General features: G+C 38.6%; 1 protein-coding gene across 4 annotated transcripts in view; it reads right to left on the reverse strand.

Moving 5' to 3' along the window:
• The window catches only part of STEAP2 (STEAP2 metalloreductase), a 40,173-nt gene that overhangs the window by 16,161 nt on the left and 6,967 nt on the right, over window positions 1-17,045 (reverse strand). For 2 of the 4 annotated variants that reach the window (XM_027847987.1, XM_027847983.1), the window contains one exon: window positions 1,996-2,513. In XM_027847987.1, the coding sequence (XP_027703788.1) occupies window positions 1,996-2,487 (492 nt within the window). In that variant the 5' untranslated portion in view covers window positions 2,488-2,513. Of the gene's footprint in view, window positions 1-1,995; window positions 2,514-13,572; window positions 13,739-16,718; window positions 16,800-17,045 lie in introns of those variants that run through there. The other 2 variants (XM_027847985.1, XM_027847986.1) reach the window with 2 other exon arrangements.

The following is a 17,045-nucleotide window of genomic DNA, read 5'->3' on the forward strand; positions in this document are numbered from 1 at the left end:
CCTTCTTGCTATTTTTAATATATCTTGCGGCTTGTCCTGTCTTCAGCTCCCCTCAGGCGGTATTGACAGTTGGTAACATAGTGTGGGGAGACAGCTTAGGAAAAATGAAAAGTGGAAAACAAAATTTGAGTGCAAGACATTGTTCACTGTAGAAGAGTTTGATGCACTGACTATTTAGGGGACAGAAGTCTAAGAGTGCAAGTACTGTTGTACTGGCCATTTGATTCTTTCCGCCAGGCAACTGGATTTTGAATGAAGGGTAGTGGAGAGATAAGCCTTAACCCGAGGAAAATAAACAAAACAGGCTTAAAAGGCATAAATTTGGGATACCCACATGACGTGATGTGGGAGAGGAGACCATGTAGCTAGAATAGCTTTTTGAGGAATAGCCATGCTGCTTCAGGTGCTAACAAAGTTGGAATAGAGGCTGAAGTAAGCCAGTTCTGTGAGCTCATCTATCACTACCATATTACAATTAATTAAACCCTTGGGATGACAGTAGCTGTGTGATGAAGGGTAGTCCAACTATAATCCAGGATTCCTGAGTGCTTGGTAGTAGTTTTAAGAGTTGGGAGTGGGGAGGGAAGTGGTATTTTCTATGGGGTACTTCATTGGTCTCAGCCCTTTCAAGACTGAACATACTAGATGATATCATGCTACACGTTAGACCACCAGAATTATCATGCTATGGTACAAAGAAACTGTGCCCTCCAGTGTTGACCTGTTATGGTATAACTGATGCAGAACCATCCCTAAAGCCCCTCAACATGGGATGTCAATCCTTGTTCAAAGATGGAGGGTCCATCTGACACAGATGGTAGGTATACTGGCCTAAGTACATGCATTTTCCAGAATTACACATATTCTTTTCTGCATTATACTATATTATGAGAGCCAATACATGCAGCATATAGAGAGCTGGTCCAAAGTCTAGAAGGCCTATGTTTAAAGCCTGCCTCTTGACATATTCTGGCTGTGTGACCCTGGGCAAATCACTTACCTCTCAGTACCCCCTAGACAGCTAACAGCAGAAGTTGCACTGGTAGAATGAATTTCCTCTCTGGGAACTGTCTACACCAGTGGTATCAAATTCAATAGAAATGGATCCCTGCACATGTACTGACTCAGAAAACTACAAATTAACATTACCCATGTTGTATTTATTTTGTTAAACATTTGCCAATTACATTTTAATCTGGCTCAGAGCACTATGGAATTTTGGTGGCACATGGGCAGGGGCTGTGAGTTTGACACTTCTGTTCGATACCAATGAAATCATGGGTCCAGACAAAACCAACTCATTGTATTATGTATTGATTCTTTTCTCCTTATTTGTCTGTGCTCCACAGTATACCCTGCATCCAGAACACTACATCTACTAAACAGATCTACTGACTACATCTAGAACTGGGAATAAAAATTCCTCGAAGTGTATGGAGCTGGGGCATAGGCACAGGCTCCTTAATAATAATAATAATGATAATAATGATAATAACAATAATAATAATACTAGTAGCCTCAAAGGAGCTTAGGAGGCTTAACTGGCTTTTAGGTAGGTTCCTAACATCTGCAGTTTCCAGTTTGGGCACTTTAAAATATGTAAAGGTGGGTGGTACACACTTATGTTTTATAGGCCCACTGAACTCCCATAAACAATGTAATGAGTGATGCACTGTGAAACTAATTTATCTCTATCAAAGTGAAATGGAGAACTGAAGCAACTGGTTGGGGAACTGAGACCCCAAAACTTGCCTTTTCTTGAATTACCTGGACACCTCAGGGAAAAGCCAAGTAATTGCCTCAGCTCTTTGCTTTGGTGGTAGAGACGTGCCTTTACAGAGTCAGGAAACTGAGAGTTAAAAGCTTATGGTAGTCATTTTTGCCTCAGCGGAGTCTCAGCACTTGGTAGGAATCTGTTTGAAAATTAGTACACATATGTCCATACACCCACATGTTACATCTCTCCTCCAAAAAAAAAAATATAAAAAAACATACCTGCCTGCTGGCATCCTTGGGTCCTAACTGGAGTGCCCACGCTGAGACCACATTGAATCCTTTCACAATGAAGGAATCCGGGAACAATGAAGCCAAATATTCTGCATTGGACTCTGGGTACTGGTTTACTCTCATGTTATTGCTAACATCAATCAGGATTTTGCCAACAAGAAGATGTCGGAGATCCCACAAAGAGGTATAATGTTCTCTATGTATTGCGACAAAAATTATATTTGTTTTTGTGAGGGCATCTTCATGATGGGTGACATCAACTACATGCGGAAAGAATTCTGAAGCAAATTTGGGGTTTCTGCTTCCTATAACTACGTGATACCCACATCTGATAAGTCTAATAGTCAGAGATTTGGCAAAATCTCCACTTCCAATTATGCCTATGGTAACCTTACTTGCGTCTTTGATACCATTTATCCCATTAGGTAAAAATGTTTCATTAAGACTCTTAGGACTTCCCATCATTGATATGGATTCCATGATTTGAAGACTTGTACAGTGCTAACCTAGAAAAGAAAAGGAAACATTTTAAAGTCACTCAAAGCCAAACTTTAAAGCAGCACCACACAGAGTAAGATTAGATTTAGGCCACGCTAAATCATCTGGGAACAAAGTCAAGATCCTAGAAATAAAATAGGCCTTTGGATATCTGAAATAGCTGTCACAATGTTGATGCACTGAAACCCACAAACTTTGTGACTGCAGGAGACGCCATGAGCCTACTGACTTATTTTTATATAGTTGTGACAAACACAATCATCTGATTTCCCAGACGACAAAAAATCATGTCAGTGTATGAGAAGGCCTAGGAGAAACAGGCAAACTAACAGAAACAAGAATTAGCAGCTGACATCAAGAAAGGAGCCAGGGGGAAAATAACAACTATAAAATGCAGATACGAGAGTCATGAAAAGTGCGTGGACTAGAGCTATTTATAATATGATCTGATATACTTTGGTAGCTACTACATGTACTACACTGGCCGTGTCAATCTCAAATGGAAACAGGGGTCACTAAACTATACATAAAGGTCCCTCCAAGATGCATATTGATTTAGAAAACCACATTTATCTATGTTATATTTTTATTTTGTTAAATATTTCCCAATTACACTTTAATCTGGTTTGGGCCATACTGGGGAATGTTGTGAGCCACATGCGGTCCATGGGCAGTGTGACACCTCTGTATTACACTATGGATTATGGACCACTGCAATAATTGGTTGTAACAAGAATCACCCTGCATCATCAAGGAAATATTAAGTTATGGCCTGTATACTCTGTTTAAGAATGTAGAGAAAAAGGAAATAAATTTCAGAAAGATTTCCTTTAAAATGATTATAGATGAAAGGTTTTACTCTTGAATGGGTAAACTTAATATCTATGTCAAATTCACTTCTATTGAACATCTGTTGGTACGAAATAAATCACTATTTTAACAGAGAGTTATATGCTTCAAGCTCTTTTAAAAATATGGTTTCATTATAGGCTACATCACACAATAATTGGGTTTTTCCCCCTTTTCTTGATCATACCATTCTTCCAACATTTACCAGAAGTGTACTATATACAAAATGCCATTCTAGAAACTGGGGATAAACAGAAACAATAAAATAGCCTCTGCTCTTGAGGGGTGTATAAACACATAGTGGGTATGAGATACTGACAGAAAGGTATAATACAAGACAGGGTGTTATGAGGGCAAAGAAGAGGTGAGAAAGTGCTATGGTAAGTTTTTGGAGGATGGAGAGATCACTTTTACCTGGGGGAGGAGATCCTGCGAAACTTCTTGGAGAAGGTAGCACCTGAGCTAGTAGAGAAAGATTTCAGCATGGGAAACTGAGGGAGGAGGGGAAAGCTTGGGAAATGGCATGCACTGAGGGGAAGATGAGAGTGGAAAGGAGGGCTGGGAGAGGGGAGCTTTGGAGAAGGTCCATGTTCAGACAGATAAAATTCAAGAGAGCTCTCCCACCTTTCTTTATATACCATGTTCACATTTTACCCATCTGTCTGTTTAGCTTCCAAACATATGGGGATAGTGGTATGACAAATCCTAGTTCTTGGATGGTGACTAGAGTAAAAATTGTAACTAAATAACTGGCTTTGTAGATAGGCTAATAAACCTCAAAAGTGTCAAAAATATTTTACTTGCATGCATAATATTCACTAATCTCCACATTTTTTTGCCACTCTAATTTTCATCTGTGTCACTCAATAACTAGCATTTATTAAGCACCTACTATATACCATATACTGTGCTAAGCACCAGGGAAACATACAAAGAACGAAAATTCCAATTATCAGGGAAATTATATTCTATCAGGGAAGACATGTACATTTTAAAATAGATGCGAAATAAGTCTAAAGAGAATAAATAACAAAATAATGCAAGGTAATTAGGGAGGGGGGACTGGCAGTTGGGATCAGGAAAGACTTTGTTAGGCAGTGTGATATAATGGAGTAGTCGGAACTGAGTTGTAGCACTGGCTTTGCTGGTAAGTGGCCAACTTCAACTATACACTCTCCCCTACTTTTTTGCCCGCTAGTCCTGTCACCATTGGTGCCTTACAAAACCCAACCTCAGATTATCTTAACCACCCATCACCTCTGCTTCTGTTCTCTTGATGCTACACAGTATAGGAGAGTACATAACTTTCCTGATTCTACTGCAAACATGCTATTTACTTTCAAATGGACTCTCCCAGCAACAAGCCAACTATTATTTTTTTTCTTTCCTACCTATATTTCATTCCCCGCAAGGTTTGCCTGTCTTAAAATATCCCAGACCACTCTTACTGCAGTTTAAGATTACATTAGCTTTTTAGGGGTGCCAAATCACACAGGTGCATCATTGAATTGTGTGACTCCAGGCAAGTCACTTCACCCTGTTCGTCTCAGTTTCCTCATCTGTAAAATAAGCTGGAGAAGGAAATGGCAAATCACTCCAGTATACTCTGCCAAGAAAACCCAAAATGGGGTCATAAATCATTGGACACAACTAAAAACAACAAGATCTAATAAAAATCCCTGACTTTACTCACTCCTTTCTAAAACGTCTCCATCTAAGATTTTGAGTGAGATACTGCTAGCTACAATTTGAACCTTTCTTATTTTCTGGCTTTAGTGACAGACCTCTAATAATCACCAACAGCAAGGAACATCATAGAATCTCAAAACCTCAGACTCCATATAGTTGTTTACAAGAATCTCTTCTACATCATCTACAAATCATCAACCAACCTATGCCTAATGACCTCCAGTGAGAAGGAACCTACTTGTAAAGTTCTAATTCTTAAAGTTCTAAACCTTAGGAAGGTTTTCTTTGTATCAATTCCAAATCTGCCTCTCTGTAAATTCCAAATGTTAACTCTAGTTCAATACAACAAATATTTATTCAGGGCCTATTTTGTGTGTGAAGCTAACCATAAATTGCTGGACATAAAGGCAAAAGTGAAAATGGACCCTGTCGTCAAGGAGCTCACATTCCACTGGGGGTATGAGTGGGACATTCATTACACAGAGAAATAAGTACAATGTAAGCAAAATAAATACAAAGGTCTTTTTGGAAGGGGAGTGCTAATAATAGGAAAGGTCCTGGGTAGGAAGTAGCACGTGAGATGAGCCTGGAATGGAACCAGGTGTAGGTAAGGAGGGGAGTGTTCTCGAATCAGGGACAGTATGTCTAAAAGAACAGAGATGATAGAACCAACACTGAGGAGGAGGCTGTGTACGGATAATGTTAAATAGGAATGGGTGAGGGAGAAGATGGAAAGATAGTTTCAACTAGACTGTGGAGAGCTTTAAATACTGCTAATCGAAGGGTTTATATTTTATACCTGAGGCAGTAGGGAGCTACTGAGACTTCTTGAGGAGGGGAGTGACACGGCCAGCCCTAGGATTTCTGGGGACAAGTAGAACAAATCTAATTTCTCTTTTCCCAATTCCACATGAGAGTCTCCCAAATACATGCTTCCCCTTTGAGCTAAATGTACCTAGTTCTTTGAAATAATACTCATATGGCATGATTGAAAGTCCTCTCACCATCATAGAACTCTTCTCACTCAATATAACTACCCTAGACACATGTACACATACAAACATACAACAAAATAGTTTTTTTAGACTGTATTAACATTCATCATCAGCCTCAGGTCGTTCTGGGCTTTAGAGTTCCTGAAAATATTTTCCCCTATTTTACACATATCTTTAAAAAAAGAAATCTGAGTTTTATTGATGAGTTCCCTATGTGTCCACATTAGCCTTTAGGCAGAAGCTCCCCCTTTTCCTTCTCATTAGGGGAAAGGAAAAAGCATTTATATAGTCCCTACCACGTGCCAGGCATTGTGCTGAATGCTTTGCAAATATTACATTCATTTGTTTGCATCTTCAAAATTTTATTCTTGAGAACTTCCCATCCCTTTTTGGCCAACTTCTCTGAAGACTATCAGGCCGGTAGATCCTATCACTTCTCTGAATGCTCTGAAATCTGTTCTTTAATAATCAAGGGCACACATCGGACTTTTAGTTTTCATTTTCTTTTCTTTCACAAATCAATCAATAAACATTTGTTAAGTGCTTACTACGTGCCAGGCACTTGTGTTAACATAATGGCACAATCATTTGCCGTAAAGCTTCCATCACCTTCTTGTTTGTCAGAATCAGGTCTTTGAAAAAATAAAAAAATATATCTTTAAGTATCACAAATGTCTTATTTGACAGAGAGCTTCAGCAGATGTCCTGATAGTGGAAATCACTCATCACTTCAGTATCATCCCTCCATGACAGTTTTGTGATGTTTCCTTAGTTCCTTGTCAATTTCCTTCTTCTGCACAGCTGGTGACCAATATCACTTCTGTTTTCTCCTCCAATGACATGTTACTGCCCATGGGTTCAGGGACTTTTATCATATTAGCCTATTATCTTGACAAAAGAATTCAGAGAACATGAACCCATACTCTATGCATGACTCTGCATCTTAACATTTGATGCTACTCCACCACTTATATTTTGTTCCTTCTAAATATTCCGTTCTCCGGAGTCTAAGTGACAATATGATATTTGCCTCCTTGCTTTGGGATCTCTGGTTTATCCTGTTAATTAAGTATACTTTATGAACTTGTAATAGATACCTACCGCCATGCTCTCATCTGTGATGTTACCTACCATAAATTGCCAGGCCTTTTCTCCTGTTCATTGTTATTCTTCACATGTTGTACTTGTTTATGTTACCAAGCTTGACAGATCTACACAGGTGGTTTTCAGCCTCTCTCTTCCTCTCCCTTTTTGGTTTAAAGTCTTTTTGACTTACTAGATTCTGGAAAAATTATATATGCATATATGTATATATGTGTATATATATACACACATATGTATGCATGCATGTATGTACATAGGTTTTTTTTTTTTAACAAGCCCTACCAAGACATTATCTCTGGCTGGGAGCCCAACATCTATATTCTAAGCCATGGTCCAGAAGTCCAATCCCCTTTTCAGACAATTTCTTCTTAACCAGCTGACTTCCAAAATCAACTTTATGCTTCTGAATTTCCTATCTATTGTCAGTAGTGATGAAAATCCCACCGGTTCCATTAAGGTCTTCATTTTTTTTTGCCCATGGCTTAGCAATATTTTCTGAGTCCTTTTTCAAGGTATTATTTGTTCCCGCCTGAATAAACAGGGGTGGGTAATAGTAATTGGGTTTGATAAGTTTTGGGAAGACACCTGTGGTTTGGGTCAAGGCAATGAATAGCTACCTCGGTGTTCCTCAGTATCAGTGCTCCCAGTCAGCTGTCTATTGTAAGATGGTATCTTCCCTGATGAGAACTGTGGATTCACATCATCATTCTTTTAACACAAGAAGTTTCTTCTTGAGACAGTCCTTCTCCCCTATACATAGAGAGGGCCTTATACGTAACTATTGCTTAGTTCCAAATGTTTGGTTGTAAGGCCTTCCCTCTCTGTCACATTCTTCTTTTCTGATACAATTTACAATTCCCTCATCTCTCTGCATCCTGCTTTTCTTTTGTTTCTCCCCCCTTTGGAACACCTCTTCCATTCTTTCTTGGAATACTTCATTCTCTGGGATAAGCTGAGAAGCAGAAATGCATCTCCCCAGCTTATGCTTTTGTTATACACTTGGTACTTCCAGAAACATCAGACCACAATCTCTGCCACTTCTCCCCTGTCCTCCCCAATTGCTTGGAGTGAGTTCCTCAGGCGTGTCTTCTTTCTGGTAGCTCTCTGATCTAACCCTCGTGATTATCACTATGGCAAATGACCAGTTTGATATGTGCACAGAGGGGCTCTGGAGTAAGGCTTTATTTATGGCACTGTTTTGTGACAATAGGGCTATAATATTGGCAATATTGACAACTGCAATAAAATTGGCAATTAACATTTTCATGCCCTACGACGGAACCAGAGGCAGAAGCCTCTGGGAGGAGCTAAGGTCACTGGGCTCTGAACTCCTGGGACTATTCTCATCCCCACCATTTTCTGCTTTTATGCTAAGCTGATGCTCTTACTCATTAAGCCTCTTGGTCTGAGAATTGCAATCAAATCAACACTACTACAGCCTCTGGAAATGGTATGCTAATGGACTACTTTGTTGTTCCACTCACCATCTTTGTGATTTCTCACACCATAATTCCCTTCGCTGACCACCACTCCCCTATCAGAATGTATGCTTCTTATTTATTTATTTATTTTGATTTATCAACAATCACTTCCATAAGCTTTTGAGTTTTAAATTTTTCTCCCTCTCCCTCCACTTCTCCCTCCCCAAGATGGCTCACAATCTGATATAGTCTATACATATACATTCCTATTAAACATATTTTCACATTAGTGATGTTGTAAGAAAGAATTAGAACCAATAGGAGAAACCACCAGAAAGAGGAAACAAAACAAAACAGAAGAAAAAAAATAGCAAATAGTATGCTTCGATCTGCATTCAAACTCCATAGTTCTTTCTTTGGATGTGCATAGCATTTTCCATCACGAGCCCTTTGGAGATGTCTTAGATCCTTGCATTGCTGAGAAGGGCTAAGTCTATCAAAGTCAGTCAGTGGACTTTGATACATGGCTGTTACTGTGTACAACATTCTCCTGGTTCTGCTCACTTCACTATCAGTCCATACAAGTCTTCTCAGGTTTTTCTGAAGTCTGCCTGCTCATCATTTCTTACAGCACAATAGTATTCCATTATATTCATATATCAAAACTTGTTCAGCCATTCCCCACTTGATGGGCATCCTCTCAATTTCCAATTCTTTGCCACCACAAAAAGAGCTGCTATAAATATTTTTGGCCAGATGGGTCCTTTTCCCATTTGTATGATCTCTTTGGGATACAGCCCTCCAAGTGCTATTGTTGGGTCAAAGGGTATGCACATTTTTATAGCCCTTTGGGCATAGTTCCAAATTGTTCTCCAGAATGGTTGGATCATTTCACAACTCTACCAACAATGCAGTAGTGTTCCAATTTTCCTACATCTTCTCCAATATTTTCATTTTCCTGTTTTGTCATGTTGGCCAGTCTGATAGGTTTGATATGGTGCCTCAGAGTTGTTTTGATTTGCATTTCTCTAATCAATAGTGATCTAGAGTATTTTTCATATGACTATAGATGGCTTTAATTTCTTCATCTGAGTACTGCCTGTTCATATCCTTTGACCATTTCTCAATTAGGAAATGACTTTTATTCTTATAAATTTGACTTAATTCTCTATATATTTTAGAAATGAAGCCCTTATCAGAGATACTAGTTGTAAAAGTCCTTTCCCAATTTTCTACTTTCCTTCTAATCTTGGTTGCATTGGCTTTGTCTGTGCAAAAACTTTTCAATTTAATGTAATCAAAATTCTCCATTTTGCATTTCGTAATGTTCTCTATCTCTTGTTTGGTCATGAATTCTTCTGTTCTCCATAAATCTGATAGGTAAATTACTCCTTGCTCTCCTAGTTTGCTTATAGTATCAGCTTTTACATCTGAATTATGAACCCATTTTGACTTTATTTTGATTTATGTAATATACCAAATGTAATGTAAGAATGTAAGCTTCTTGAGAGAAAGGCTTGGCTTTTTCATTTGTATCCCTAGTGCTTAGCAAAATGCTAGGCACAAAGTAAGCAGTTAATAAATTCTATTCACTAATTTCTTCACTTAATTACGTAAAGTAATTGTTGTTGTTATTATAATGATTTCTTCTTACAGTTGAGAAACACCTATCTCCTCGTATCTCTCTAACTGCTTAGCTTCTAAGGGCCCTAAGAATCTGAGTATGAAGGATGGGGAGATATGTGTTTTCATAGCTGAAAAATTCTAGAGAAGGCCAAGGCTTCCAGAACACATCACTGAATAATTTAGTTAAGGAATTACCTATTTTCTTAAAAAATAAAGAGGCATCTATACTGCAGCATTCTTCAGATGTTCACTTGGTGTCTTGTTGCTGCTAACAAAACATCTCACAGTTCTACCAGGGAAGGTAGTTGCAATGATACATTAAAATATACACAAAGATCTTTCTTTTGCCACAACATATGCACACTCCACTCATTTTCATTTCCTGAATATAAAAATTACAATGAGGTTTTCTTTGGGGGGAAAGTCAGATATATTTCTTTCTTTCTGAGTGATGATCTGAATGTGCAAGTTTACTGTTTTTAATAATTCAACTTAAGAAAATAAGCCAGGCTGCCCAGAAAGAACACCTGTGTTTTCAAATGAAAATCCCCATTGCTTTCCTTGTTACATAATATCTTGTAATGCTAATAGCTGATGTATCCCACTCCAAAGGATGCAACACATTAATGGATTGCGTGACCAGAGTTTGAGTATTGTGAAACATTAGGAAATGTGTCCTTTTTTTTGGCTTTGAGAAACCAAAGCCAGGAATTGTCTATTTCCGTATGCTTGAAATTGACCTTCTAGAATTAATCTAATAGATTAGTAAATGCACCTTTAAGAAGTAATTTTTTTCCCTAATGTCAATGTTACTCTTTGATATTAAGTGACAAGCTTGAGAAGGCAGCCTGTTCTAGTGATAAGGATACCTATAGTTAGTGCTTGTTATTAATAAGACTAGTAAAATTAAGCTGTAAAGTCTTTAAAGTCATCTATTTCCTCATTTGATGTTCATGACACCACTGTGAGGTAAGTGATTATTATCCCCATTTTAAAGGTAAGGAAACAGCCTGAAAGAAGTTAAGGAAGTGACTTTTGAATAAGGGCCTGAGGAAGGCTTACTGTTGTTCTGCTCCTTTCAAATCTCCACAAGGTTCAGTTACACCTCGTGAGCTGAATGAAACACACAAAGATCCTACTTTAGGGATGTAACTCACTGCAAGCTGAACAGTGAAGGGGAGGGGGGAATGACTTGTATATTAGACAGGATAAAGCTGACTACTACTGTCCTATTTCTTGGTATAAATTTCATCTTACAAAGCAATTTTCATAATATCTATGCCAAGAGAATTGGCAATGATCAGATTTACCTTGGCTCGGTAACATCAGAAGCCTAAGCTGAGGAACACAGGCACCAGCCAGGTTGGGAAAATCCCTCTTCATCCCCTTGGCCACCCCTCAGGGCTTCAAAAACTGGTTATTCCTTTTCTTTTCTTTTTTTTTTTTTTTTGGTGAGGACAGATTTTAGGACATAGGACAAACTGTTTCTGGCAGAGTGAGAATGATGGACTCACACTAAGAACCCCAGGCCCAGTCCTGATGACGATGATAATAACAGCTAGCATTTATATAGCACCTACTATGTTCCAGGCACTGTGCTTTACAAATATTGCATTTGATTCCCATAACAACCCTAGGAGGTAGGTGCCATTATTATCACCATTTTACATTTGAGGAAACTGAGGCAAACAGAGGCTAAGTGACTTGCCCAGAGTTACACAGTTAGTGAGTGTTTGAGGCCAAATTTTAACTCAGGTCTTCTTAACTCCAAGCTCAGCGCTCTATCCACTGTACTGCCCAGCTGTCTCAGAAAAATGCTTTTCTGTGTTATATAATAGTCGTGAGAAGAGTCTGAATATTTCACAAAGCAAGTTCAAATGCCTTCTGTAAATCATAATATAATTATGGGAAGTAGGTGTGAATCAGAAAGACACAAGTTCAAATTTCACCACACATATTTATTTAGCGATGTGTCCCTGGGCAAGTTACCTTACTTCTTTCCGCTTCAATTCCCTCATCTATAAAATGGGGCTAACAATAGCCCCTTCCTCACAAGGTTATTATTTTTTAAAATTTATTTATTTATTTTTAGTTTTCAACATTCACTTCCATAAGCTTTTGAGTCCTCATAGGGTTTTTATAAAGATCAAATAATAAAAAATATATAAAGCACTTTGCAAACCTTAAAGTGTTATATGTATAAATGTAAGCAATTATTATATAAGCAGGCTAAATTATATTAGGACCAACTAATAGTCATCCACTAGCATATTGTAGTATATATTATACTATAATATGCATAAGTATTAATAAGTGACTATGGTTTAACTTGTTTGGGTTTTGTTTACATTGTTTCTTATAGCAAATTCTAATTGAATCTTTTAATCATGTTAATAACCATGTGGTTGTGACTAATGACAGAAAGTAAATTCCTTTCTTTGTTAAAGTTATCAAAAAGGTAACTCTATCCATGCAAGGAGGGGCGAACCACTGTATATCTGGGAGACAGAGTATTTGTGCAGAACTTAACTGTCCTCCTCTCCCACTACCGACCTCCGGGGCTTCCTTTAAGTCCCAACTAAAATCCCACCTTCTACAGGAAGCCTTCCCGAACCCCTCTTAATTTCAGTGCTTTCCCTCTGTTAACTTTTTCCTATTTATCATAATTATACATCTTGCTTTGTAACTAATTTTCTTGTATGTTGTTTACCCCATTAGAATGTAAGCTTCTTGAGGGCAGGGACTGTCTTTTGTTTCTTTTTGTATTCCCAAAGCATAGCACAGTGCCTGGCACATAGCAGGCTTTTAATAAATGTTTACTTATTGATTGATTGAAGGCAACCTTAATTTAATTCATCTCTAAATGTTAGTCATTACCGTGTCTTAAAAAATAATATTAACCTCTTGTGTCTAAAATTTCAATCTTGACTCAGGGAATTTTAGTTCAATCCAAAAAAAAAAAGATTAGCTTAGAAACTACAGCTACAACATAAGTAAATTAATTTTCAATTTTAAAACCAACATGTACTAAATTTAGTAATACTACAAGAGGAAAGCACAATTAATTACCATGTTTACCTCCAACAACTGTCTAGAGATATCTGATAGAGCCTTTAAAAACTTTTCACATTTCTAAAAATCCTGTATATGCTATCCAGTTATTCTTGGTTTTGTCTGGGATTGGGGTTTGAAGTGAAGGGGCAGAGAAATGCATTATAGGCATCTACTTCCTTGACTTTTCCAAACACATCTAATGGGGACCTTGTCTTTGACAAGATAACGGAGACTCAGTCATGTGCAGTGTGTGATCCTTCCTGGCCTCCTAGACACCTGCTTTCTCCTGGGCCTGCCTCGAGATACTGGTCTCCTGGTTTTCCTCCTACCTTTTCACTTCTTCTCTGTCACCTTCAGTGGCTCCTCTTCCTCCTTTCTGCCTCCAGCTCGGACCTCTCCCCTTCGCCCTGGTGCTCCATCTTTATCTGCTGACCTTTCAAAATCACTGCCTTTCCCCTGGAAAGCAGCCCTCCTCCTAATTGTCTTCTACGGTGTTTCCAGTTGATGGCATTACACCACGCTTCCAGTCAGGTAAACCTGAAACCTGAGTCATCTTTCATCTTTCCCTGTTACTTATTACCAATAAACCAGTTGCCAAATCCTAGTAACTGACTTCCAGAATACAGCTTGCTGCCAATCCCCTCCTTTCTCTGCTCACTTCCTGCCCTTCTAGCTCAGGTCTTTATTACCTCTCACCTAGACCTTTTTTAACAGCCTCCTAACTGAGCTCCCTTACTCTGCATTTTCCCCTCTGCAATCTCTCCTTCACCCACTGCCATTATAACCACTGTAGTGTATGTTTTATTATAGGTGACTTCCCCTCATCAAAAATCCTCAGTGGCTACAATATAAAATATAAAAGTCCTTCATTTGGCACTTACGGCCCTCTAAAATCTTGTTCTGACCCACCTTTTCAGTCTTATTTCATACTATTCCCTTCTTTGTTTTAGCTAAACTGGATTACTCACCATCCCCTGATCTTGTTTTCTCCTGACGATGCATAAGGCCGCATGGAGGTAACTGAGAACGTTTGACTTCTAGTTAGGAGACCTGGCTTCAAATCTGGTCTCACAGCTGTGTGCTCATGGGCAAGCCATCCAATCTCCCAAGACCATTAGTAACATGAGGATAATCATATCACACTTCTTCCTTCACAATTCTCATGACGAGAGCACTTTATAAATTTAATTGCGCCACAGCAATATGTATTGTCCTGCCACTCCTGCCTTTGGGCATTTCTACATGTCATTTCCCAAGCTTGGGGTGGGCTCTCAGTCATACCACTCACTATCCATTAAAATCTTATTTCAAGATCCAACCCAGGACGGTGAGTTTTAGCTATTGTTAGCCTCAGCTAAATATGCCTTAGACCTTGGAAAAAGCTTTCAGTGTGCGGCAATGTTTTCCTACACTTGCTCTAATGAAAGCCTCTAATTAAGAGGAAAGAATCACCTTTTGACTCAAGGGTTCTGAATGCTTTCCCTCAGGTAATTAGGGAAGATTGAGGGGGTATGTACTCTGGGATTTTCTAGTGAAGGTTGATGCATCCCAAACTGACAGAATCGTTTTCTGATACAGTTCCCTATGGGTAGATGGTGATTTGGGGCACTGTAATTTTGGGGCTATGCTGGAGCTGAATGCCTTTTTACACCCATTACATGAAGTGAGTTTTTACACCTGTGACATTAAACTAATTTAAAATTAACTTAATGTCTTAGTAAAGGATTTATGGACCTGTGAGAATAAATCTGTTAACAAGACAGACACTTTCCATAAAACAAGAACAACAGTGAATTTCATTTTGGGAAATAAGAAATGTGATGTGCTGAAGCAAGATTCTATTACTTGGCTTTTTATTTACAGTTTCAAGTCTATGAAAGTTGTATTATGAAATGCTCTGACTCTGCTTTTGTTTTTTTGGTGAGGCATTTGGGGTTAAGTGACTTGCGCAGAGTTACACAGGTAGTGAGTGTTATGTGTCTGAGGTCGAATTTGAACTCAGGGCCAGGGCTCTATCCGCTGCGCCACCTAGCTACCCCGAAATGCTCTGACTCTGCCAACACTTTTTGGTAATTTACAACATATCCTCACTTTAAGTATTTTCCCTTAAATTTAAGTTTTAAAATTCCTCTACTCAAGTCCTACTCTGACGTCTTCCCACAACCTCTCTGTGACTGCAGCACAAACTTTGGTGGGCCCTACACCACGTGGAAAGGTTTCTTTCGAGTTGGTCAATAAGCATTTATTAAACACTTACCGAGGGCTGGGTGCTAGGTTAAGCAATAGAGATACCAAAAAAAAAAAAAAATGCAAAAAACAGTCCCTGCCCCCAGGGATCTCACAGTCTAATGGGGGAGACAACATGAAAACAAATATGTACAAACTATATGCAGGATAAGTTAGAGGTAATTAATCAAAGGAAGGCACTAGAATTAAGGGGGATCAGGAAAGGCAGCCTGCAGAAGGCAGGATTTTAGCTGGAGCATGAAGGAAGCCAGGAAGGCCAAGAGGTGGAGATGAAGAGGAGCATTCCATTTCAGTGAAGGTTCAGTGACTATTAGCAGTATGTTTGTCACGTAAGGCCCGGCCTAGTGAGGTTCAGAAAAGGGTTGTGATTTGCATCAGAGACACGGATACCAAGCCACACAGACAAAATCATTAATAATTTGAACTAGTGAAGCATTTATAAATTATAAGAATAACATGAAAATACATTATCATAACAATATCAATTTCTAAACTTTTTATAATTGCAAACTATTATAAGAATTTTTCATTGGCGAAAAACGAAAGGGTTGCACTAGATAGGACTAGAGGACCTCTAAGATCCCTTCTAGTTATAAATCTATGGTTCTATGAAAATTTCTTAATGGTTCGTATACATATACCTTAGCTCCTTTTAAAAATTACTTTGGTTCGTTCTATACATAATCTCAAGGGAAGAATAAAATTATACTATAGTTATACTCCACTTAACTGAACCCGACTAGAGTGCTCAATTATCAAATATTCTTTTTTTTTTTTTAAAGCAATCATCTTTTAGGAGAAAAAAGTCAAATGACCAGAAAACAATATTAGAGCTGTCCAAGAGAAGCCGCTTTTAGTGTATTTCCTGGGATTGGTATACATACATTCAGACCAATTTCCTATAATTTGTTTACGGAAACTTCCCCTTACCCCCAAGGTTAACTGACTTGTCAAAAGTTACAGAGATAATAAATAGCAAAGCTGGGATCTGAAATCTTTTGATTCTAAATCTAGTGTTCTTCCCATTATACCATGTTTAATATGTCACATTTAAAGTGTGAAAGCATTCCAATACTGGTATAGCTTGTCTAATGTCATTAGTTGATGCTACAAAAGCATGATATTAGGTGAAACAATGTTATATGGGCCAGTAGGTTTCACGAGAACTGAGCACTTTGGAGATGAGAATGGGGGTGGGAGAATTAGGGACAAAGAAAATAAGAGCTACCTTCTCCAGTGGAGATTAAACTTGGGAGGAAATAAGGGTATCAGATGCCAGGTGGAGACAGTTCTAAGGTGGCAGGGACAGCTAAGTAGGAAACAAAATAGAGATAAAATTAGTAACCATCCTTTCTGTACTGGCTGAGCTACTAGGGACGGGTGAGGGAAGCTGGCAGGGCTTAATCTATCTTAGATGGAGGCTACATCTGGCAGCGTATGGCAGGTGAGGGGCATGGAGAAGCAGAAAGTAGGTTCCCAAGTTGAGCCTAGGTGGTGACTGGCACCTCTCACACTGGTGAGTATCTCAGATTTCTCACCTGTAAAATGAGGTCCA

Source organism: Vombatus ursinus, unplaced genomic scaffold (genome assembly GCF_900497805.2).
Source record: "Vombatus ursinus unplaced genomic scaffold, bare-nosed wombat genome assembly UNPS02005459.1, whole genome shotgun sequence".
In the NCBI taxonomy this organism is placed as follows: Eukaryota; Metazoa; Chordata; class Mammalia; order Diprotodontia; family Vombatidae; genus Vombatus; species Vombatus ursinus.